Source organism: Coregonus clupeaformis, chromosome 35, assembly GCF_020615455.1.
Source record: "Coregonus clupeaformis isolate EN_2021a chromosome 35, ASM2061545v1, whole genome shotgun sequence".
Taxonomy (NCBI): domain Eukaryota; kingdom Metazoa; phylum Chordata; class Actinopteri; order Salmoniformes; family Salmonidae; genus Coregonus; species Coregonus clupeaformis.
Genome location: NC_059226.1, coordinates 8,373,997 through 8,399,410, shown reverse-complemented (window position 1 = coordinate 8,399,410; position 25,414 = coordinate 8,373,997). Strand labels below are relative to the sequence as shown.

Here is a 25,414-nt window from a genome sequence, read left to right as displayed (position 1 = left end):
TACTTGTAATAAGAAATCAAGATTTTATTTTGGTTGGTCCATATCTTCCGAAACCAACAGGCATAAATGCAACGAATTATGGAAATAATGAAAAAGACCTACATGAACAGAATTTGTGAAAGGATGCAGAATTCCATTTCAAACATTCCAATCTTCAAACTTATGAATCATATAAAACAGAAAGGAGACCCCATAAGAACCCTTCTTAAAAACACAAATACATAACAAGCCTTTTAAGTCACCCACGACAGAAGAGCTGTTCTGATATAGTGTCTACCCCTGCTTTGGCTTCTCTGAGTAGGTCATCACTCCATTTTATGACAAGCAATCTTTGTGATGCGTCAATGATCGCTACGTTGCGTAAAAGGCAATGGTGCATCTCTTTATCTGTGATAAAAGGAACACAGCCATGATCATTTGGAGCACATGGCAATCTTTGTACTTTCCATTAAAATCAGGCTGTGCACTGCATCTCTCCTCTTAATGGTAGACTAGAGCCTCTCCAAGGTCACCTGACCCTGTACCTCTTACTTACTACTGCAAAAGATATTGCATCCCAACATAATCATTGTCATCAAATCATTACTTTATGTCTTTAAGCAGAAAACTATATTTGCCAAAGTCATTGTCATTTGGGGCTATAAGATGGTCTTTTCTTGCTTTGGCCAGTTTCATCAAAAGGAACTCCCTGCGCTCCGTCCATTCCTTTAGTTCCTCGTTTCCATGAGCCAGCTTACACAACTCCTCCTCTGTGCAAGTGCCTTTAAGGTATCTGTGGAAATGGATGCAGTATCAGAAATGTCAGTCACCAATAACACAATTTCCAGTAATCAAATTAGGCACCAGTGACCTAAATAAACATTGAATTAGCATAGAAACCTTACCTCTCGCAAACTCTGAAGGTGCCAGTGGGGAAGCGATACTGCCAGCAGTTCTGATCGTCTTCAGAGTTGAACACTTTCTCTCTGTGTTTTTCTGAGGTGATGTGCTGTTGCCACTGCCTGTCACTGTTGCAGTTCTTACCACAAAGCCAACAGTGGTTGCCAGCCTAGCATAACAGAAATCATCAAGATGATATTAGCATGTTGAAGGTTTGTGGTCACTTAAAGCATGTTGAAAGTTATATAATCATCGGGACGTGATTAAAACAGAGCTTGCTTACCACCTCCTCAGCATAGTCTGTGGGCATGTGGATCTGCTTCCCATTCTCCTTGATGGCGCTGTTGGAGGCCTCCTCGCTCCAGCCAGGCTTCTGAGACTGCAGCCAGCGCTCATACAGCTGTTCCATGTCTGGAACTAAATGGACACACACAGTATAGTATCTGATTAAGTTTGTATTACTCATCATAATTACATGTATTGTCCATCACACAGGCACAAACTGCTGTACAAATACTACAGTCCATCTGTAACATGAACTCACTGTTGTTCTCTTTCATGTATGTCCACAGGTCCCTTTCCTCTGTGCTGTGTGCAAATGTGCAGTTCCCGATGTACTGGCACTTTTTGCCAGTAGACACGTGCATGCAAATCTGTAAGTAAAACACACACAAAACATGAGGACAAAACATGATCCTCTCTGGGAGATTCCCATTCAAGTCAGCAAAGTATGTGGTCAGACATACTGCAGCCCTGCTAGGCCTACCTCAAACTGAGATGGGATGGGCTTTTTTGTTGGGAGAGGGCGGATCGTTGTCCACTTCTTGCGTTCGATGGAACTCACCAGCACCACTCGTTTGTCTTTTGACCAACTGCAACACAGGTCAGATGCAAATTACTATGCTGACAAGGCTCATTATTCAAATTGATCCTCAAATGGTTTCAGGGGAGAGAACTACTCACGAATGCCTGGCTTTGGCAGTGCAGTACTTCTTGTTCTTGTCTGCCTCACTAAGTTGGCCGTTTCTCCAACACTGCCCACACACAAACTGCATCTTCAGATTTGGGGGTCCAAACCTCTTCAATGGTATGGTGAATTGCTGGAATGACACAAAATAAATGTTTTGTGTTAGGTAATGTGGAAAATCTGCAGTCAAATGAACATTATAAATATGTTTAGGAAACAAAGCATTTTCTGAATATAGTGTTGTGTACAATGACTGTTTACCAGGGATCCTTGGGAGCCCGCCTCCATGTTCCAAAACCTATTGGCCTCCTGGACAATATTTTCAGGAGTGATGCCTATATGATCATAAACAGATTGCAAAGAGTTTTCAGAGGGATGTTCACGTAGAAAACCCACAAAAGTTACCAGAAGCTCCTTAAATACTCAGAAAAGCAATCTTGTTGAATTACCAATAACATTATTTGATTAGATGCTATTTGAAGGCACCTTTAATAGGTGGTAACAGCTTACCTAGCTGGTGCTGCATCATCCACACCTTCAGCTCGATCAGGCTGTGGGCATAGAAGCACTCATCTTCCCGCACGCAGCCGTAGCGCACCTCATGCCGACAGATGTCCATCTGGTTCTGCGGACTGTACGGACGGATTTTGGAGTAGCGCACAGTGTTCTCCCTCAGAATGTGGACCAGGCACCTGAAAGCACAACAACTCGTATAAAGTTCACAACCCCACTGTGCAGAGCATAGAATCATGTTCCAATATACACTAGTGGGCTTACTCAACAAAAAACAGTAGTTGGCCAAACTAAAAAACACTCCTACATTCTTCACAAAATTAAGATTCAAAGAAAAAGCCTGTTTGAATTCACATGCAGTTATGCTACAAACTATACACAATGTTTAGTTGAGTTTGTGTGTCCAAATGAACATTCTTACAGTATAAGAACGTTTTTAATTACTAAAGGAACCGGAGCAGTCAGCCACAAACCATCACTTACAAGGTAGACCGCTGCTTAATTCACATTAAAACTTCTGCATCTCTCTCAGCATGTTTAAACAAGTGAAATGGCTTACTTATGATCTTCAAAGGCATGCTCTGTCACGGGGTGAGAGCAAAGAGATGGGTTGTCCTTATTGGTTTTGCTGATTATTCTGGGTTTGTGATCAAAACACACCTGGAGATCAGATCAGATACATTAGAGAGATGGACAACTCTTACAGGACACTGTACACAGAGTAGAGGTTTTACTAAGGTCAAGTGTTTTACTGAAGGGCACAGCTCCCATTCATAACGCTGACACTGAAGGTTATATGCCAGATGCAGTAATATGACAGTCAACATTAGTGTTGTATTAGGGCAATTCCATGGTAACAGAATGACGGCAAAAACAACAAACCGTAATTCTGTTACCAAACTTTGCATCTGCACTAGTAAATGTTTTTAATTAGATTTATTATCAGTGGAAATTGTTAAAAGTTGTCCTAGTGCATAGATGTGTATGGTTTGTTTAACTTTGCAATCATTAGTTTGGCATACTTTTAAAACAGAAAAAAATCAGTCTCAGCATCATTGTTACCATGGAATTATATTGCTCATGAGAATAATGAGGATTCAGGATGTGGTTACAGTAAAGGATGTGGTTACAGTCATGTTATCAGCTAGAGGTTAGATCAGGGAAACTCCAAGTCAAAATTTCCCTCTATAACACAGGAGTGCTCCTGCTGGTTTTCATTTCTCCCTGACACTTAATATAATTGATTGTCTAGAGTCCACACACTATTACTCTGGGCTAATTAAAAGGCAAAACCAAGCATCCACTGCAGCACTCAAGAACCAGAGTTGTGCACCCCGGCTGCTCTAGCACAACAATGGCAATACAAATAAGTCAGACTCAGCAACTTATCAATGAAGACACCCCATTACAGGAGGAACATCACATTGTTTTACATTAAAAAGCCCAACTTACCCCGCAGAGGAACATGAATATCCCGTGATGCTCCTGTAGGATCTTCGGGACAGTCAGATTGATCTTACTGGTGGGCCCAAATGGATCAAAGAGAAAGTCTCTGCAGATGAAGCCTTTGCGCTCCAGGGACCAAACATCAATCTCCTCTTGGCAGTAGGCAAACGTGCAGTGACCAGGGTACCTGCACCCCTCTCCAATGGCGACATCTACAAGGTCATTGTTTTGGTTAATAATCTCCATAGGCAGCTGAACACTGGCACAGAGGGACCATGAAGCACATTGGAGGAGTTAGTAGCAATATTTGAGAGGCTTACCTTTGCAGATGTAGTAAGGCCCGACATACTGGGATTTTGTCGGTCTGGGTCTGATCAGCTTCCATGATTTGTCTAGTTGATTTTTTATCCTTCCAAGTAATATGTCCTTCTTGCATTTGTGCTCTTCGGTATAGAATGTGAAATCCAACACTCCAAGCCCTAGTGATAGGATATCAACATGAGCTTTCACATCCATTCCCATTTATCAACCCAGTTTCATACTCTTAGATATCTCACAATAAGCAAAATAGCCTTATTCAACTACACTGAACAAAAATATAAAACGCAACATGTAAAGTGTTGGTCCCATGTTTCACAAGCTGAAATAAACCCCTGCCCAGTCATGTGAAATCCATAGATTAGGGCCTAATTTATTTATTTCAATTGACTGATTTCCTTATATGAACTGTAACTCAGTAAAATCTTTGAAATTGTTGCGTTTATATTTTTGTTCAGTATATATTGAATGCAGTTATTTACATGAAGCATGTTCTTACCAGTTTTGACATAGCAGTTTGAGCATGCCTGTTTGAATTCATGAGTATCAGCCAGGGGATTTTTGGCCAAATCCACAACAGGATGGGGGGTTACATCTGGCATCCCCAGGGCCATTCCCATCGGCTTATCATGGTTGGTCAACTGGAGGGGGGAAAATAAAGATCATGATTTATTTAAAACAGACATTAAAAACTAAAAAGACATATGAACACAAGGTACTGTTGTGTAAATATCAGTGGGACATGCTAGACTCACCTGCATGAACGGATGCTGACTATATCCTAGATTTTGGAGGGGGGAAAATAAAAATACATCAGACATTGACAAAAAGTTTATGAAAAGTAAAATCAAATTTCAGTTGATTGTTTTGTCAAAATCCACATTTGTTAGCCAATGAGATTTCACTATTCAATAAGAAGTTATTTACATTTTAGTAATTTAGCAGACGCTCTTATCCAAAGCAATTTACAGGAGCAATTAAGGTTAAGTACCTTGCTCAAGGGCATATGGACAGATTTTTCACCTAGTTGTCTCGGGATTCGAACCAGCTTACTGGTTACTGGCTCTCAAGAGCTAGGCTAGCTGCCACCCCAGATATAAGATATAAGGATAATAACAAATGTTCAACACATTCGAGAGGTATTACCGTTAAACTGGCTGTATGCAACTCCTTGCATACCTGTCTGAGGCTCTGACATGGAGAGACTATCCAGTGAATCCAATGGAGAGGAGACCCCGAAGGTGTCTAGACCTAAAGAGTACCCGCTGGCTTGTGGCTTGTGGTAGGGAGGAGGCAGAGTCACTGTGCACTGTGATGCCACATGCATAAAGGGGTTCATATGAGATGGCATAAGGAAAGGACTAGACATGGAATTCGAGGGGGCACTGGTTGGAAAAGGGATAGGCCCCTTCATGGTGGGAATGACCTAGAGGAGAGAGAACAACACAATCGTCATAAGATATTGTTTTAACATGATATTCAGAATTAAAACAAAAACAGATAAAGAACTATAATTTAATGTGCAAAAAAATAAAATAAAATGTTTTCCTACATTAGCAGCAATCTCCCATGAACGTACCATGGGAGATTCTGTGGGGCCGGGGCCAGCTTGGTCCAGCAGATCATCCAGGTCATCTCCAATGATTTCCGCATCGAAGTCCGGACGAGACTTTTGCATTGGCAAATGGTAGGACTGGGTAGGGCTGGCTCTGGCACCATTGACCAACGTAGGCAAGGGCATGGGCTTGGAAATGGGCATAGGCAGGGGCACCGGAACATGAATGGGCTCTGGGGTGTGAACCTCAACAGGTGAGACTGAAGGGATGATGCTGACAGGGGGGGATTCAGCTTCCATTCTCTCATTCCGAGGGGGGTGCACCTTCATGGCTGCCACTGGGTCTAGGCTTGGGGGGGCCGCGTCTGGACCGCCAGTTTCCTGAGGGGGCTGATTCACTTCTACAACACAGGTGGGAATGTGGAAAGTGCAAACAGATTATTTTTTGCAACAAGACCTTCCCCCTTTAAAGGTCCAATGCAGCCGTTTTTATCTCATTATCAAATCATTTCTGGGTAACAACTAAGTAACTTACTGTGATTGTTTGCTGAGGATATTTCTGTCTGTAATAAAGCCCTTTTGTGGGGAAAAACTCATTCTCATTGGCTGGGCCTGGCTCCTCAGTGGGTGGGCCTAGCTGCCAAGTGGGTGGGCCTATGCCCTCCAAGGCCCACCCATGGCTGCACCCCTGCCCAGTCGTGAAATCCATAGATTAGGGCCTAATTTATTTATTTAAATTGACTGATTTCCTTATATGAACGGTAACTCCGTAAAATCTTTGAAATTGTTGCACATTGCGTTTATATTTTTGTTCAGTATACATTGTTACATTTGTTGGTTAGCTAGCTAGCAATTTTTTTGCCATTTTAGCATAGACATGACAGTCAAAACACCTCAAAAAAAGACATGGTATCAATAATAAGCGAGCTTACTACAATTCCACACATGGCAGCTTCTTGTCATTGTTACTAGCCATCTGACCATTCAGAATCATAACAACGCACGCCTTCCAGCCACATCGATGTGCGTGCATCATTTACGTGATGTCAGCCAACCTATCGATTGGTCTATTAACCAATTTAGCCAGGCAGGCCAAAAGTCCATCCCACCAAAACAGCTCTTACACTAAAAAGGGCATTATAATTTTCATAATTTCACAGTATTATTCCAACCTCAGTGTAGAAATATACACTGAGTATACCAAACAGTAGGAACCCCCCCATTTTGCCCTAAGAGCAGCCCCAATTCGTCAGCCCATGGACTCTACAAGGTGTCGAAAGCGTTCCACAGGGATGCTGGCTCATGTTGACTCCAAGGCTTCCCACAGTTGTGTCAAGTTGGCTAGATGTCCTTTGAGTGGTGGACCATTCTTGATACACACGGGAAACTGTTGAGCATGAAAGACCCAGCAGCGTTGCAGTTCTTCACACAAACCGGTGCACCTGGCACCTACTACCATACCCCTTTCAAAGGGACTTAAAACTTTTGTCTTTCCTATTCACCCTCTGAATGGCACACATACTCAATCGTCTCAAGGCTTAAAAACAGTGGAGGCTGCTGAGGGGAGGACAGCTCATAATGGCTGGAACAACGCTAATGGAATGGCATCAAACACATGGTTTCTACCATTCCACTGACTCCACTCCAGCCATTACCACGAGCCCGTCCTCCCCAATTAAGGTGCCACCAACCTCCTGCGTTTGAAAATCCTTCATTAACTGTTCTCCTCCCCTTCATCTACACTGATTGAAGTGGATTTAACAAGTGACATCAATAAGCGATCATAGCTTTCACCTGGATTCACCTGGTCAGTCTGTCATGGAACGAAGGTGTTCTTAATGTTTTGTATACTCAGTGTATACAAAACACAGGAAAATCACATTTGACTGCACTGGTCCTTTAAGTAAATTACTCAAACTAAATCACAGAATGTCTTACCCATTTCTATATCTTCCACAGATGTAGATCCATGACACTGAAACAAATAAAAAAAGAAAGCTCTTAAAATCTTTACTTGCTGGTATACCACGTTCACTTGATGCAAGTAATCTGTATTGTGTCCAGATTGCCACAAAGAAATTGAATTCCCTTCCCTTTACCTTGTCATTGGATGCACCTGAATAACTTGATCCAGGCAAAACATTTAAGGCAGGCTGTTGAAAGAAATGTCACAAGGTTAGATACTAAGCCACATACTGAAGTAGCCCATTCATACTCAACACAGTGCACTCTCACCTTACTCCTGACATAGGCTTTACGGATTTTCAATCCCAACATTTTGGCAAGGTCCTGAGTCAATCGTATAACATTAGGATCCTGAAAGAACAATCACATATTGACAATAAGGATTATGAACTTAAGACAGTAAAACTAACAATCTACAGAGCCTTTTCACATGGTATATTTTCTCTGCCGTCTCACCTGAGGCACTGCAAGGGAGCACTTCGCTACAGCCTCATAGGCCTCCTTATGCCTGCCCATCTCTTTCAAGGCTCGGGCTTTCCTATAAAGAGCTCTATGGTTTCCCTCATTCAATTGAAGAGCTTTCTCACAGTCTACTAGTGCTTCATCATGCAGACCCTGAAAAAAAATTCACAAATTATACCACTATTTGAACAGAAAATAAATAGAAATAATAGTAAATTCATAAATGTAAGACAAAACACACCACTTTCTTAAACCTGGCTTACCGGTACAATGTTCAAGTAAGCAGCAGCTCGGTTGGCATACAGCTTTTCCAACGTTCCAGTAGATACACTGATGTCCTCCGAGTCTGCATATTCTGCTATGTTCAAGGCCTCAGTGTACATTTCTATAGATCGCATCCATTCCCCTTCATTGAATACATCATTTCCTTCACCAAACAGATTCCTCACAAGGTCCTGAATGAACACCTGAAAAAACAAATTGAACTAAATACCAAAATATGGAGGTGCATTCTGAGCTTCATATGTCATTCATGTAGGTGCTGCCCTTTGGGTTGATTGCATAATCACCTCATATTGTTCCTGAGTTCCAGGATAGGGCAGAGTTGACCTAGAAACATACAAGTTTAAACTTCGATCTCCTTGACGTTGAAAACATGAGCATTTTCAAGTATTACACCATTCAAGGACATCATGGAGTAATCTTTTCCCAAATAATACAATTTCAATATTACTCACATTGAGGCACAAGATCGAGAAATTGCTAAACAACATCTGACTTGTTGTAGTTCCAGGCAGTTACCACTATGCAAACACTTAGGCTGTCTCCTGTGAAAATGAATTGTAATTCTCTTCCCCCAAGACCATCCTTTGGTGGCTGACAACAGCTCTGTAGCATGATTTCCCTATGCACTCAACCAATCAGCATTCCCTGGGTACACCGACTTGGACTGGGGAGTCCTGATCATACTCACTGGATGAACTGCAGCCCATTCTGAATATCCTGCCAGCGACTGCTTCGGTCCTGACACAGGATTGACATGTTCACCTGTTTCTTTAAGTCTCTGTCAACACAATATGTAATTTAAAAAAGTTAGTCAGCTTGCTAGTTGACATGTTTTAGGCCTACTCAGAGCTAAAGTGTATCATTGTCAAAACCTTTTTATCTTAGGCCTGGCATACAGTACGAATACATCCAAACATGAATTTTCATTAAGTTACTCACTCATTAACTACAATTCACATCATGAATGTGTATAACGTTAGACAGGTGAAATTACTTTTGTGGCTTCACGTGCTCCTAATTCAACAAAGCATACGGGAGCCTCGAAAACCCATGGCTTTAAACTTCGTCATGCCTTGAACTTCCTGTCTGTCGACTTCACTAGTTAACGTTAGTTAAACGTAATCTGTCAATATTTCGAGAAGATATAAAGCTAACTAGCTAAAGTGAGTCTGCTTACAATTGACAACTAGTCTGGCTATAAAAATCAACAATACAGTACAGTAGTTGGAAGAGCTGGTCCTGGACGAACGTTATAAAGTGTACATTATCACAAGTTAACACAACGTCAGAGGAAATGTTCGATACGCATGGACATATGTATCTGCCTAGCTAGTTAGCTAGCGTCTAGGTCGAAAACATACCTCAACCAAGGTATGCTAACTTAACTAAATTAGACTAACCGGTCGGGCATGATAAATATATTGATATTCTAAACACAACAGTATGCAATGTGATTGCTAGCTAGCCATTGCTATAAAGTGTACAGTTACTTGCTTGCTAAAGATGACGTTCACTAGTACCTGTACATTTTTCTACAGTAACGTGTGTCGGGCAGGATATGCAAGTGAGCTAGCTACATGGCTAACGTTACATTGTTAGCGGTGTAGCTAATGTTAGCTAGTTAGCTATCTTTAAAAAAATGACATTTAAAATATGCTCACCCTTAAGAAATATTTAGATGTCAAAAAGTCCACACCTAAATTAGTACAGCTTAAGATGTATGATTTGTTCCCCGGCCAGCATCACTGCTTTCTTGAGTGTTGGGGACACGAATCATGATGTGGCCTGGTCTCTGGCCTGACGTTTTTCATGTTCGCTAAATTCCATTCTTATTCGAGGAAACAGGGCCCCCTGTTGACCACAAACTGTGTGATCTGACTTTTTACTTCAGTAAGCTATGAAATTACAGTACAATGTACATGATGAGATCTTGAAATGTCAACAAATAAATATTATAATTCATATGAATTATGAACGGAAATATAGCACCTAAAACCCTCACAAACTTTTACAGATGAACAATTGAGAGCATCCTGTCGGGCTGTATCAACGCCTGGTATGGCGCCTCCTGTAGCTCAGTTGGTAGAGCACGGCGCTTGCAACGCCAGGGTTGTGGGTTCGATTCCCACGCGGGGCCAGTATGAAAAATGTATGCACTCACTAACTGTAAGTCGCTGTGGATAAAAGCGTCTGCTAAATGACTAAAATGTATGGCAACTGCACCACCCGCAATCGCAGGGCTCTCCAGAGGGTGGTGCAGTCTGCCGAACGCATTACTGGGGACAAACTACCCGCCCTCCAGGACACCTACAGCACCCGATGTCACAGGAAGGCTAAAAAGATCATCAAGGACATCAACCACCCGAGCCACTGCCTTTTTTGAGGTCAGTACAGGTGCATCAAAGCTGGGACCGAGAGAATGAAAAACAGCTTCTATCTCAAGGCCATCAGACTGTTAAATAGCCATCACTAGCACATTAGAAGCTGCTGCTGCCTATTGAAATCACTGGCCACTTTAATAATCTTTACATATCTTGCATTACTCATCTCATATGTATATACTGTATTCTATAATATTCTACTGTATCTAGTCCATGCCGCTCTGTCATTGCTTGTCCATATATGTGTATATTCTTAAATTCCATTCCTTACTTAGATTTGTGTGTATTGGGTATATGTTGTGAAATTGTTAGATATTACTTGTTAGATATTACTGCGCTGTCGGAGCTAGAAGCACAAGCATTTCGCTACACCCGCAATAACATCTGCTAAACACGTGTATGTGACCAATAAAATTTGATTTGATTTGATATACAACATTTTGCCACAGTTGACTTGCTGGGCCTTTATGAACATGGTTTCTGTGAGGAATTGCATGCTATAAGGCTGTTGACATGATAAAACAATGACCACAGACATTAATTTATTGATAAAGTAGACCTACTTCTAGTATTCTACATGGCATTAGTCCTGAACTGAAGTCCTTGGTCTTCCAGAATCTGAACAAAAGTCATTGAGCAATTGGCTTTAAATAATACTAAAATATGGACTCTGGGGTGATTCTAACAGAGAGGGAACTCAAACCAAGTTCAGATCAGTGTTCAAGGATTAGGCTACAGCAGAGCGTCATGAGAGGAGGAGGGAGTGATCCTTAGGAGATTATTCAAGCCAGACTCTAAAAAAACTCTCCACACCAGAGTGTAAATAAGCAGCAGTGCATGCAGACTCCCTCTTGCACACCATGCCTGCGCTTTATGGGATACTTCTGCTGTTCTCTGGTAAATTGCTGCTTGAATTTCTTTAACTTTTTAACACATTTTGCAGGGAATAATTAAGAGGGATTGAGAGGGAGTGAAGTAATGTTAAAGGACAATGTGCCTTCAGGGATCTAACATGAAAGGAAATTAGATCTGTTATATTCTGATTATTCAACTCCTTAATTTCACACAAGAATACAACTGTATGATCTTGAAATGGTTTAATCTTTCATTTTCATTTCAATAATCTTGTGATCTTTATATAGAGCTCATCTGTACCAATGTCAATTGTCATGTCTTGTATGATGACAACTAATATGCACATGACAATTTCATGTTAATTAGATCTGTGAAAATAGGTTATAGAACTAGACCAGAGTATAAGAGCGTGAAAAGAATTTCCAGCTGAACAAAAAGTAAAGAAGTTCCATACAAAGTGTGAAATTGTTTTGTATTGTGGGAAAGGGGGTTAATTTCATAAGCTATGTGTCACGGTTCCCTCAGACAGAACCCAGAAGCAGACCAGGACAAGGAGAGTTGAACGAAGGTGAGGGTTTATTACAGATTCAAAAAAGGTGCAGGATAATCCAGGGAACAGAGCGGGCGGCGTGGATGAGTTGTTGAGGGTGCAGTTGTTGGTCCAATGATGGCTCGGCAGCCGCCGACCATCAGGCAGAGGTAGGGTGAGGGTTCCGGACGAGTGACTGGAGATGGAACAAAAACGGAGGTAAGTCAACAATAACCCAACAAGGTACAAAACAACAAAACTAACGCTAGAAGCTCTAGAACTGATACTCTGATAAACCTACTGTTCATGGCTAACGATCCGGCAGGAACTGGATGTTTGGCCAGAGCCTAAGAAGGGTGATGATCAGGACCAGGTGTGCAGATTGCTGATGGGATGCAGGTGCGGAAAACAAGAGAGCTCCCGGAGCGTTCCCGAACCCTCGGGAAACTGGAGATCACGAACAGGAAAAACTAGTCACCAGACAGGACCCGACTCAGACTGCCGGGATCGTTACAGTACCCCCCTCCGGACGAACGCCACCGGGCGGACCTCCCGGAGCGCCAGGATGGAGGCGGTAGAAATCACTGATGAGGTCAGCATCAAGGACCTGTCACCGCGGAATCCAACTCCTCTCTTCAGGACCATACCCCTCCCAGTCCACGAGATACTGGAAACCCGGCCCCGCCGTCTGGAATCCATGATGCGACGCACCGTGTAGGCAGGACCACCTCCGATCATCCGAGGAGGAGGAGGAGGAGGCGGAGGAGGCAACAGAGGACTGAGGAAGACAGGCTTGAGGCAGGAGACATGAAAGGTGGGATGGACTCTGAGCGTCCTCGGTAGTTTGAGTCGAACTGCCACTGGATTGATCACCTTCTCCACCACAAGCGGACCAATGAACTTCGGTAACAACTTCCTAGACTCAGTCCGTAGAGGAAGATCCCGTGTGGCCAACCAGACCCTATCTCCGATGGTGTAGGTGGGAGGCGGGGATCCGCGACGATTCGCCTGGAGCTGATACCGGTCCGAAACTCTAAGGAGTGCCTTTCTGGCCCGATGCCAGGTCCGGTGGCACGGCGAATATGGGCCTGAACAGAAGGCACCGAGAGCTCCTTCTCCTGAGAAGGGAACAAGGGGAGGTTGGTAGCCATACAGGCACTGGAAGGGAGACATCCCAGTGGCAGATGTAGGGGAGAGTATTGTGGGCATACTCAACCCAAGGCAACTGAGAGACCCAGGAGGTGGGGTTGGAAGAGACCAGACAGCGTAGCGTGGATTCCATCTTCTGGTTGGCTCTCTCCGCCTGACCATTGGATTGGGGGTGAAAACCAGATGTGAGACTGACTGTAGCTCCAATGGCCAAACAGAAGGACTTCCAGACAGCAGAGGTAAACTGAGGGCCACGGTCGGAAACGATATCACTGGGCAAACCGTGGACCCTGAAAACCTCCCTAACCAGGATCTCGGACGTCTCCGAGGCAGAGGGAAGCTTGGCAATTGGCACAAAGTGGGCGAACTTGCTGAATCTGTCCACGATAGTCAGAACGACCGTGTTCCCCTCAGAAGCGGGCAACCCAGTGACGAAGTCCAGGGCCAGATGCGACCATGGTCGCGGGGAATAGGAAGGGGGTGAAGTAGTCCAGAGCTGGGCCGATTGGTACTCTTATTCTGCGCACACACTGGACAGGCAGCAACAAAACCCGAGTATCCTCGGCCATGGCAAGCCACCAAAAACGTCTGCGAAGAAACGCCATTGTCCGAGTCACGCCAGGGTGACAAGCCATCTTACTGGCGTGGGACCATTTGAGGACAGCAGGACGAACCGACTCAGGCACAAATAACCGACCGGGTGGACCGTTACCGGGACCGGGCTGAGTCCGAAGGGCCGCCAGCACCTCCTCCTCAATCTTCCACATAACTGCTCCCAGACGCAGTTCCGGGGAGAATTGTCTCGGTCTTGGACCCACTCTCCTCCGTCTTGGAGAACATCCGGGACAAGGCGTCCGCCTTGCCGTTCTTAGATCCAGGTCGGAACGTCAGGAAAAACTTGAATCGTCCGAAAAACAACGCCCACCTGGCCTGGCCGAGAGTTGAGACGTTTAGCCGATTGCACGTAAGCAAGATTCTTGTGGTCAGTCCAGACAATAAGCGGTTGCTCGCCCCCCTCCAACCAGTGGCGCCACTCCTCCAAGGCAAGTTTCACCGCGAGAAGCTCCCGGTTACCCACATCGTAATTCCTCTCCGCAGGCGAAAGGCGAGCGAGTAGTAGGCGCAGGGATGGAGTTTACTGTCCGTGGAGCATCGCTGCGACAGGATGGCGCCAACTCCCACATCAGACGCGTCCACTTCAACGGCGAACTGGCCGGGCGCGTGTCGGTTGAGAGAGAATCGGTGCGTTGGTGAATCGCCTCTTCAAATCCAGAACGCTTCGATCCGCCTCCGGATTCCACTTGAAGGTCCTGATACTGGAAGTCAAGGCAGTTAATGGAGCTGCCACACGGCTGTAATCCCGGATGAATCTGCGGTAGAAATCGCAAACCCCAAAAATCTCTGGAGCTGCAATCTCGTACCGGGCTGGGCCCATTCCAGAACCGCTCTAACCTTCTCCTGGTCCATCCTAATCTCTCCCCTGGAGATGATGTACCCGAGAAAGGATGTCGTGTGGGCGTGAAACTTCGCACTTCTCGGCCTTCACGAACAGGCGATTCTCCAACAATCGCTGCAGAACCTGCCGGACATGCTGGACGTGGTCGGAAGGTTCCTTCGAGAAAGATCAGAATGTCATCCAGGTAAACAAACACAAAGAGACCGATCATATCTCTCAGGGACGTCGTTCACCATACTCTGGAATACCGCTGGAGCATTGGTCAGTCCAAACGGCATCACCTGATACTCGAAGTGACCCATCGGTGTATTGAAACCCGTCAACCACTCGTCCCCCTCTCTGATCCGGACCAGGTGATACGCATTGCGTAGGTCTAGCTTGGTGAACACCGTAGCACCCTGTAAGGAGTCGAAGGCAGAACTCATCAAGGGCAGGGGATACTTGTTCTTGACCGTGATGTCATTCAACCCCCGATAATCAATACACGGTCGAAGAGAGCCATCCTTCTTACCCACAAAGAAGAATCCTACCCCCAGGGGGTGATGACGAGGGACCGAACGAGACCAGCAGCTAGGGACTCCTTGATGTAGGTCTCCAACGCCTCACGTTCAGGTCGGGAGATACTGTATAACCTTCCCTTTGGGGTAGACAGCTCCAGGAACCAGGTTGATGGCACAATCATATGGTCGGTGGGAGGGAGTGACAGAGCCTTCTGCTTACTGAAAACTTCCCCAAATCGTGATATGTCTCGGGAACCAGGGACAAATCTGGGGGTTTAGCCTCAATCACCTGACTGGGAACCGAATGGGGCAGGCAGTCTTGAGACAGTTAGCATGACAATCAAGGCTCCAACTCGTTACCTTGCCCGTCACCCAATCGAACGTGGGATTGTGTTCCTTCAGCCAGGGGTATCCAAGGACCAGAGGAACATGGGAAGACGGGCAGAATGAAGAATGAAATCATCTCAGAATGATTCCCCGACAACCGCATCTTAACCGGTTCAGTCCTCATCGTGATACGTGCCAGACTACTGCCGTTCAGAGTGGTCGCTTCAATGGCTTCCGGCAATTGCTCCTTGGAAAGCCCCAGCTGTTCCACCAACTCGGCATCAAGAAAGCTTCCATCGGCACCTGAATCGATAAAAGCGTTAAGCGCTAAGCTCTGATTCCTGTTCACAAGGGGTAGCCGGGAAACGGGGTCTGACAGAGGTACTGAGAGGTTGAAACTGGCTCGCTAAAAGTCCTCCCAACTTTAGCGAGCCGGGCAGTTTTGACGACCGCCGGGAACAAGTGGAGATGTAATGTCCCGAGCTACCACAGTAGAGGCAGCAGTTGGTCTTACGTCTATGTTGACGCTCCTCCTTGGTTAACCCGTGCCGCCCCACTTGCATGGGTTCAGAATCGGGAGAGAGGACCTCTCCACTAATCCATTGTGGTGGAGAATGATCGGCGTGTTCTGGTCCACCACCCGACCCGACTGGGAACTGAGAAGCTGATCGATTGGACGGACCCCATTGCTTCTCCTCCTTCGGCTCTCGGACTCGATTATCCACCCGAATAGACAAGGCTACCAAGCTGTCCAGGTCACTAGGCTCCGGATAGGGAGATCAACTCATCCTTGAGCTGCTCCGACAGACCCTGGTAAAGGCCGCTTGCAGAGACTCCTCGTTCCACCCACTCTCCACCGCCAACGTCTTGAACTCGATCACGAAGTCGGCCACGCTGCGAGTTCCTTGGTGAAGCGAAAACAGGCGCCTAGCTGCGTCCCTCCCTCGGACGGAATGGTCGAAGAGCTTCCTCATCTCGGCCGTGAACCCCTGGTATGAAGCCATGCAGGGGTCTTGTCGTTCCCAAACGGCTGAAGCCCACTCCAGCGCCCGACCACGCAGCAACGCAATCACAAAGGCTATCCTAGCCTTGTCTGTGGCATAAGAGTAGGGCTGTAGATCGAACACTAATCCACACTGCATAAGGAAGGAACGGCATCTTCCCAGCTCCCCCTCATATCTATCCGGCGTCGGAACCTCGGGCTCACGGAAGGACACAGCTCCAGAAGCGGCAGGCGAGATGGGTGAAACCGGTAGTGGATCCTCCACCGGAAACTTGCGTTGGTTCTGGACCTCCGTCAGACCGGTAGAAAGGTTCCGAACTGACAACGCGATCTCCTGTAGTACCGTGCTATGATGGCCCAACATCTTCTCCTGATGGGTAATGGCATGGCGAACAGAGTCCAGGTCCGCTGGGTTCATTACTGGCCGGATCGTTCTGTCACGGTTCCCTCAGACAGAACCCAGAAGCAGACCATGACAAGGAGAGTTGAACGAAGGTGAGGGTTTATTACAGATTCAAAAAAGGTGCAGGATAATCCAGGGAACAGAGCGGGCGGCGTGGATGAGTTGTTGAGGTGCAGTTGTTGGTCAATGATGGCTCGGCAGCCGCCGACCATCAGGCAGAGGTAGGAGTGAGGGTTCCGACGAGTGACTGGAGATGGAACAAAAACGGAGGTAAGTCAACAATAACCCAACAAGGTACAAAACAACAAAACTAACGCTAGAAGCTCTAGAACTGATACTCTGATAAACCTACTGTTCATGGCTAACGATCCGGCAGGAACTGGATGTTTGGCCAGAGCCTAAGAAGGGTGATGATCAGGACCAGGTGTGCAGATTGCTGATGGGATGCAGGTGCGGAAAACAAGAGAGCTCCCCGGAGCGTTCCCGAACCCTCGGGAAACTGGAGATCACGAACAGGAAAAACTAGTCACCAGACAGGACCCGACTCAGACTGCCGGGATCGTTACACTATGGTTGTCTAAAAATATCAGTGTCAGAGAAATTATAGTCAATCATTAATACATTTGGTTTATTACAAGTTGCAACAAGGAGACACCCCAGCATAGAAGCATAGAAAACGTTGAACGGGCCTTCTCTGAGAAGGTACTTATATATTAATCAGACAGTACCAAATGTTCTCTGAACATCAGCCCGAGAGGCTTGTAAAGTCAAAACAAGACAGTGACCTTGCCAGCTGCTACAGAATCAAAGTGTTCATAATGTCATTGTGTCCTCAGTCCTTATACCTTCATTAACTCTGGTGTCAATCACTATCAAACGATATGAGAACAATTCATAACATTCAGTAACAAGTCTAGTGACCATCAACCCGTACACAAATGAGTGTCACAAATAGAACACTGGAAATCATGTGTCTGACAGAAAGGGAAAACATAGACATTTGCTAAGCATTGTGTTTATCACTCTTTACTGAATATGAACTTTATTCATCTGTAATATTCCCAAATACAAAGAGCATCTTTCTTGGAAAATGTGAGGGACTTCTCCAGGCTTGCAATTGCAATATTAGGTCATCACGTTGTAATAATACAGCATTTCCATTCAGACACTTTGGAAACTTAGACATTCAAAATCATTTTTATATGAGAGACTAATCACAGATCTCCACTTATCAATATTCACTTGATGACAGGACAAATGACTAAAGAGATAGTATGAAGCAAATGGCACATATTAAGCAAGGCTGCTACATACAGACAAGTATATGCAAGTGCACATTTTGAACAAGATGTGTGTACACGTGATTGGTGTACATGTGAAGAGCTGAGTTTCATGTTCTTCTGTTGTTGTTGTTGTTGTTTTTGCAGTGGTAATGGCCTCTATGGCACTGCAGAGGCCCCCACGGACTAAGAGAGGCCTACTGGAGCTGGCAGGAGTCATCAAGTGCAGCACGGGCAGATCAGCCCTGGCTTATATGATGTATGGCTGCTACTGTGGACTGGGGGGTCAGGGCTGGCCCAGGGATAAAGCAGACTGGTGAGGCAGTAGGACATTATGTAAAAGTCTGGCATGTTCTGTGAAGCTGATTATGTATTACTGAGCTATATAGTTGTAATGATGTATAAACATGTTAAAAACATGTTGTTTTGTTTTTTGGGGGGTGCCATTTCATAACAAACTCAGATCATTTAGTGTACCACTGAATGAAAAACCCCTCAATCAACTGTTCAGTCTGGTTGGCCACAATAACAACCTGCGTTATGTGATGCAGTTCAAACTGCAAAGTGTATCATTTTGGGTGTTCTTTTTAGGTTTTGCCCTCCTGCCAATTGGATATTTGAAAATAGATATGCACAACCAGCGGAGCGCCCAAAATCCTTACCATAACATCCTTCTGTCCACTAATCACAGACATGAACTCCCACAAAACCATTAAACTACAGAACCTCCAGCCTATCTCTCACAGGCCTGCCCACTAACAATAGTTGAGCCCATCCTCTTTCATTTCCTGTTGTTTTAAATAGAGCTGCTGTTGGTCCAAGCTACAATAATATGTAAAAACGCCCAGTCTCTGCCTTTTCAGTTAATAGTTTCTCAAACATTATTAATCCAGTTATAGTTTTAATTGGGTATTTTTCAAACTAGAAAAAGGGCCTGTATTACTTATGTAGTGCATCACTGAGACAGCAAATAGTTCTTATAATGTCCTGTTTTAAGTGTTACAGTAGTGTGTTTTGCCTTCTTTAAGGTGTTGTCACAAACATGACTGCTGCTATGGAGATGCAGAAATTGCTGGTTGCCAAACCAAGACAAGAAAGTATCAATGGACATGTGAGGACAAGACTGCAGAATGTGGTACACCATCTCCTTTTTATGCACATGAATGAGACATAATGATTCAATCAAGCTGAATAAGTCTATCCCTCCCCTTACACAGGTGTGGACATTTAGAGAAAGAAAATACTACATGCTGTGTCTGTCATTTTTGTATAGCTTTGCTGTTAAAAATGAATGGGATTTTCAGTGCATGGAAATTAACAGATGTGTGATCAACAAACATCTGTATAGTTTACAAACACTGCAGACATTATAGGGGATGGGAGGGTTAGGAGGGAATGGGCAGAAAGGAATCATTTCTCACCCTCATTTTCGGTTATTTTAAGCTCTCACCATAATTGCTAATCGCAAAAGCACATGGGAAAAGCAACACCATTCAGGATTTTTACAGTGTTTATTTGTGCATCAGACATTTTCTAACATTTCTAAACCTCTGAGTGTTTCCTTCATATCCTCCACAGACCACTCCTTTCACATCAGCTGTCATTGAAGGAACCTACTCACCCACTTAACCCTCTTTTCATTCCAGATGATCTCAAGGACAAATGTGAGAAGATTCTCTGCAAATGTGACAGGGAGGCAGCCAAATGCTTGAGAAAGGCACCTTTCATACGAAAATATGCTATGTGGCCAGACTTTCTCTGTGGGTGTACACTGCCAACATGTAATATCTACTGATTCAATTTCAATTTGCTGTGTGTCTATTTATGTTAATAGAATATCAGAAGGATCCCCTTCACAACATTATAATGACATGTAACAGCAGTAATACTTCATGACATTTTGTATGGGTATCTCCTTTTTTCTATTTACATGAAAAGGACAAATATGCTTAAACCACTATAACAGTGTGACTATGTCATTAGATAAACAAACTGTACGATGAGGCTCTCCAAATTGAGGATAATGACCAGGAATTACAAGCACAGGTAACAAACTAGTGTACAAAACATAGTGAGCTCAGTAGTGGCTACATAAAATCCCAGGGCTTATTTGAAGGGGGTGGAATGTTGCAGCCAAGGAGAGATCAGGTAGCCGCCTAAGTCCTTACAATAGTGTGCTTATACCCGGGTGTGTTGTGCCTTACCTTATACTCCCTGAGGTTCTGTTCTGCCGAGGCCTCTTTTCCACTGCTCCAATCCTCTCCAACTAACCCAGCATGAGATTTCACCTCTGAAAAGGATTCTTAAAGCATCCTGAGGTTTTCACCTGATTTTTCAACTTAATGTTTACTTTGCTGGAACTAGGTAGCCGTAAAGTACAGTGGGGAAAAAAAGTATTTAGTCAGCCACCAATTGTGCAAGTTCTCCCACTTAAAAAGATGAGAGAGGCCTGTAATTTTCATCATAGGTACACGTCAACTATGACAGACAAAATGAGAAAAAAAAATCCAGAAAATCACATTGTAGGATTTTTAATGAATTTATTTGCAAATTATGGTGGAAAATAAGTATTTGGTCAATAACAAAAGTTTCTCAATACTTTGTTATATACCCTTTGTTGGCAATGACACAGGTCAAACGTTTTCTGTAAGTCTTCACAAGGTGGAAAAAAGTATTTAGTCAGCCACCAATTGTGCAAGTTCTCCCACTTAAAAAGATGAGAGAGGCCTATAATTTTCATCATAGGTACACGTCAACTATGACAGACAAAATGAGAAAAAAAATTCCCGAAAATCACATTGTAGAATTTTTAATGAATTTATTTGCTAATTATGGTGGAAAATAAGTATTTGGTCACCTACAAACAAGCAAGATTTCTGGCTCTCACAGACCTGTAACTTCTTCTTTAAGAGGCTCCTCTGTCCTCCACTCGTTACCTGTATTAATGGCACCTGTTTGAACTTGTTATCAGTATAAAAGACACCTGTCCACAACCTCAAACAATCACACTCCAAACTCCACTATGGCCAAGACCAAAGAGCTGTCAAAGGACACCAGAAACAAAATTGTAGACCTGCACCAGGCTGGGAAGACTGAATCTGCAATAGGTAAGCAGCTTGGTTTGAAGAAATCAACTGTGGGAGCAATTATTAGGAAATGGAAGACATACAAGACCACTGATAATCTCCCTCGATCTGGGGCTCCACGCAAGATCTCACCCCGTGGGGTCAAAATGATCATAAGAACGGTGAGCAAAATCCCAGAACCACACGGGGGGACCTAGTGAATGACCTGCAGAGAGCTGGGACCAAAGTAACAAAGCCTACCATCAGTAACACACTACGCCGTCAGGGACTCAAATCCTGCAGTGCAAGACGTGTCCACCTGCTTAAGCCAGTACATGTCCAGGCCCGTCTGAAGTTTGCTAAAGTGCATTTGGATGATCCAGAAGAGGATTGGGAGAATGTCATATGGTCAGATGAAACCAAAATAGAACTTTTTGGTAAAAACTCAACTCGTCGTGTTTGGAGGACGAAGAATGCTGAGTTGCATCCAAAGAACACCATAGCTACTGTGAAGCATGGGGGTGGAAACATCATACTTTGGGGCTGTTTTTCTGCAAAGGGACCAGGACGACTGATCCGTGTAAAGGAAAGAATGAATGGGGCCATGTATCGTGAGATTTTGAGTGAAAACCTCCTTCCATCAGCAAGGGCGTTGAAGATGAAACGTGGCTGGGTCTTTCAGCATGACAATGATCCCAAACACACCGCCCGGGCAACAAAGTAGTGGCTTCGTAAGAAGCATTTCAAGGTCCTGGAGTGGCCTAGCCAGTCTCCAGATCTCAACCCCATAGAAAATCTTTGGAGGGAGTTGAAAGTCCGTGTTGCCCAGCGACAGCCCCAAAACATCACTGCTCTAGAGGAGATCTGCATGGAGGAATGGGCCAAAATACCAGCAACAGTGTGTGAAAACTTTGTGAAGACTTACAGAAAACGTTTGACCTGTGTCATTGCCAACAAAGGGTATATAACAAAGTATTGAGAAACTTTTGTTATTGACCAAATACTTATTTTCCACCATCATTTGCAAATAAATTCATTAAAAATCCTACAATGTGATTTTCTGAAAAAAACAATCTCAATTTGTCTGTCATAGTTGACGTGTACCTATGATGAAAATTACAGGCCTCTCTCATCTTTTTAAGTGGGAGAACTTGCACAATTGGTGGCTGACTAAATACTTTTTTTCCCCACTGTACATCTAGCCTAATGATTTCTATCTAAGGCAGACCTGTGTGCAAATACTATTTAGGGTATTTCAATTTCTTACAAAAACACTTGAAGTAAGTATTTTGATATTTTTTATTTGAAAATACAAGTAGTTGAATATTGGAATGTATTTGGAAATACACTTGAAAAGTATTGGCATGTCTTTGAAAAGGCTTAAATACACAGACCAGTATATTTTCAAATACAAATATTAAAATACTCCTTGCATTTGTCCCCAGGTCTGTTTGGTCCTAGGGGTATTTGAAATAACGTATTTGGAAATAAGTATTTTAAATAGTTTCGGCTATTTATAGATAATTATTCAAAAACACTTTCAAATACTTAAAATTAAAGTAGCTGATTTGGCAAAAATCATTTGAAAATACTCAAATACACAGAAATATGTATTTGAACCCAGGTCTGCTCTGAGGTAGATCCATTTCTTGTCTACCTTTGTGGCAGGTGACATATGAACAGCATAGGGAATGTCAAATTTGAGGCAACTGAAGTCTGTCTTATACTTTATTTGGCCATGTTTTGTCCCGCCACAGTGCCTCTCAAATGAATTCCTAACTTCAAATGATTGAGATGTTTGGAATGTTTTGCTATTTCTGTTTTTGGTCATGGCTCTTTGAAATTATTAATGACATCAATAGCCTTAAAGAGATAAATTTCATCAGAACCCCAAACTCCTGTAATAATCTGAATACATCATACAGATGCTATGACTATAAGTAGTCTGTATAGAAGTCCTGCTTTAATCTAATCTACAGTGGTATGTGTTCATATTCTGGGAATGTTGGGCATTCTCCTTTGGCAGTGCAGATGCAGCTCACAGATGCTCATGAAAGGAATCTGGCTCCCCCTTTGGGCACAGGAAACACAGGCTGCTTGAAGAAGGCCCTCCTCCTTCAATACAGTCATTGGTATTATGCTTTTCCCCACGTCACTCCCACATGGCCCAGCAGTGAAAACCCTGCAGAGATGGCCTCAGTTTCCAGACCTGCGCTTGAGGACATAAGGTTAGGAAGTACATCTGTTTGTGTGCTAATGGTGTGGTGGTGGAGGATGTTCCCCCAGCTGAATGGTTTCCTGGTTTCGTAATCTGCTGTAGGTAGTGTAAGCAAGTACTCACCACCAGTAGGTGGTGTCATACACATAGTTAACTAGACCTAAGACTAGATAGACAAGGAACAAGACAAGACAAATGTTTATTGTGTCTGAATCATATTTCAGTTGAATTGATAAGAAATAAATAGCTTAGTTTGGCTGAACATTGTGTCTACTGTTGTACCTCATGTAAAGCACAAGGACCAAAAATGAATTCAAATAGTTTTCCATAGATACTGTAAGTGTGAGCAGTAGGGTCAAGAGATAATTATGATGTCTGACTCCTATTTTGCACATACATTCCTTCCCACTTATATGACCCGATGATGACCTCTGAGAAAGAATGTTGGGACCTTTTGCTATATACTGTACGACACTACTGACCAGTAAACTCAGAAGTACAACAGTCTTCATCATGTGAACCAATGTCAACAACTATATTAGTGTAACCTGATTACTTCAGTAAGTGCATCCACTTGTCACAGAGCACAGTGAGGTAGCTAAGCCTGCGTATCTCATTTTCTAGCTCACACGGGACACTCCCCCACACGAAAAAATATATACATTTAAAAATATATTTTTAGATACATTTTTGGGGATATATGTGAAATATTTGAAATTGGCCCCAAACTATTTTTTATTACTTTTAAATACATTCCAACATGTATTACAATATATACTACCGGTCAAAAGTTTTAGAACATCTACTCATTCAAGGGTTTTTCTTTATTTTTACTATTTTCTACATTGTAGAATAATAGTGAAGACATCAAAACTATGAAATAACACATATAGAATCATGTAGTAACCAAAAAAGTGTTAAACAAATCAAAATATATTTTATAATTGAGATTCTTCAAATAGCCACCCTTTGCCTTGATGACAGCTTTGCACACTATTGGCATTCTCTCAACCAGCTTCATGAGGTAGTCACCTGGAATGCATTTCAATTAACAGATGTGCCTTCTTAAAAGTTAATTTGTGGAATTTATTTCCTTAATGCGTTTGAGCCAATCAGTTGTGTTGTGACAAGGTACGGGGGGTATACAGAAGAAAGCCCTATTTGGTAAAAGACCAAGTCCATAATATGGCAAGAACAGCTCAAATAAGCAAAGAGAAACGACAGTCCATCATTACTTTAAGACATGAAGGTCAGTCAATACAGAACATTTCAAGAACTTTGAAAGTTTCTTCAAGTGCAGTCGCAAAAACCATCAAGCGCTATCATGAAACTGGCTTTGATGAGGACCGCCACAGGAATGGAATACCCAGAGTTACCTCTGCTGCAGAGGATAAGTTCATTAGAGTTACCAGCCTCAGAAATTGCGGCCCAAATAAATCCTTCACAGAGTTCAAGTAACAGACACATCTCAACATTAACTGTTCAGAGGAGACTGTGTGAATCAGGCCTTCATGGTCGAATTGCTGCAAAGAAACCACTACTAAAGGACACCAATAAGAAGAAGAGACTTGCTTGGGCCAAGAAAAACAAGCAATGGACATTAGACCGGTGGAAATGTGTCCTTTGGTCTGGAGTCCAAATTTGAGATTTTTGGTTCCAACCGCCGTGTCTTTGTGAGACGCGGTGTGGGTGAACGGATGATCTCCGCATGTGTATTTCCCACCATAAAGCACGGAGGAGGAGGTGTTATGGTGTGGGGGTGCATTACTGGTGACACTGTCTGTGATTTATTTAGAATTCAAGGCACACTTAACCAGCATGGTTACCACAACATTCTGCAGCGATACGCCATCCCATC

The 25,414-nt window shown here is 43.6% G+C and overlaps 2 protein-coding genes across 8 annotated transcripts; one reads left to right on the top strand and one right to left on the bottom strand.

The window, feature by feature from the left end:
* On the bottom strand, nucleotides 1–10,379 carry LOC121550648 (zinc finger CCCH domain-containing protein 7A). 6 transcript variants are annotated; one of them, XM_041862988.2, is made up of 23 exons: nucleotides 10,052–10,379; nucleotides 9,079–9,168; nucleotides 8,675–8,714; nucleotides 8,369–8,572; nucleotides 8,100–8,258; nucleotides 7,914–7,994; nucleotides 7,778–7,831; nucleotides 7,617–7,653; nucleotides 5,676–6,079; nucleotides 5,270–5,549; nucleotides 4,879–4,904; nucleotides 4,623–4,764; nucleotides 4,126–4,284; nucleotides 3,812–4,017; nucleotides 2,919–3,019; nucleotides 2,357–2,538; nucleotides 2,108–2,181; nucleotides 1,843–1,979; nucleotides 1,646–1,751; nucleotides 1,424–1,532; nucleotides 1,163–1,296; nucleotides 885–1,048; nucleotides 1–772 (listed from the first exon to the last, which is right to left on the bottom strand). In XM_041862988.2, exons 2-23 carry the CDS (start codon nucleotides 9,144–9,146, stop codon nucleotides 583–585), a joined length of 3,057 nt encoding a protein of 1,018 aa, XP_041718922.1. In that variant the 5' UTR covers nucleotides 9,147–9,168; nucleotides 10,052–10,379; the 3' UTR covers nucleotides 1–582. The 6 variants fall into 6 exon arrangements, with proteins under 6 accessions (XP_041718922.1, XP_041718926.1, XP_041718925.1 ...); XM_041862992.2 differs by having other exon boundaries at nucleotides 5,303–5,549; XM_041862991.2 differs by having other exon boundaries at nucleotides 5,703–6,079.
* A 354-nt stretch (nucleotides 10,380–10,733) lies between these two features.
* On the top strand, nucleotides 10,734–20,673 carry LOC121551246 (phospholipase A2). 2 transcript variants are annotated; one of them, XM_045210620.1, is made up of 4 exons: nucleotides 10,734–10,774; nucleotides 18,421–18,589; nucleotides 19,302–19,408; nucleotides 19,920–20,673. In XM_045210620.1, exons 2-4 carry the CDS (start codon nucleotides 18,426–18,428, stop codon nucleotides 20,066–20,068), a joined length of 420 nt encoding a protein of 139 aa, XP_045066555.1. In that variant the 5' UTR covers nucleotides 10,734–10,774; nucleotides 18,421–18,425; the 3' UTR covers nucleotides 20,069–20,673. The 2 variants fall into 2 exon arrangements, with proteins under 2 accessions (XP_045066555.1, XP_041719745.1); XM_041863811.1 differs by lacking the exon at nucleotides 10,734–10,774 and adding an exon at nucleotides 11,584–11,668.
* The last annotated feature ends 4,741 nt before the right edge of the window (nucleotides 20,674–25,414 follow it).

Bases quoted from the DNA above. Each gene is read 5' to 3' on its own strand.
- LOC121550648 (XM_041862988.2), bottom strand. From the start codon at position 9,146: ATGTCAATCCTGTGTCAGGACCGAAGCAGTCGCTGGCAGGATATTCAG. The intron at 7,832-7,913 runs GTGAGAGTGCAC...TTCTTTCAACAG, and splicing joins AAGCCTATGTCAGGAGTAAG to CCTGCCTTAAATGTTTTGCC. The intron at 4,285-4,622 runs GTAAGAACATGC...TCCTATCACTAG, and splicing joins AAACTGCTATGTCAAAACTG to GGCTTGGAGTGTTGGATTTC.
- LOC121551246 (XM_041863811.1), top strand. From the start codon at position 11,632: ATGCCTGCGCTTTATGGGATACTTCTGCTGTTCTCTG. The intron at 11,669-18,420 runs GTAAATTGCTGC...TTGTTTTTGCAG, and splicing joins GATACTTCTGCTGTTCTCTG to TGGTAATGGCCTCTATGGCA. The intron at 18,590-19,301 runs GTGAGGCAGTAG...GCCTTCTTTAAG, and splicing joins CCCAGGGATAAAGCAGACTG to GTGTTGTCACAAACATGACT.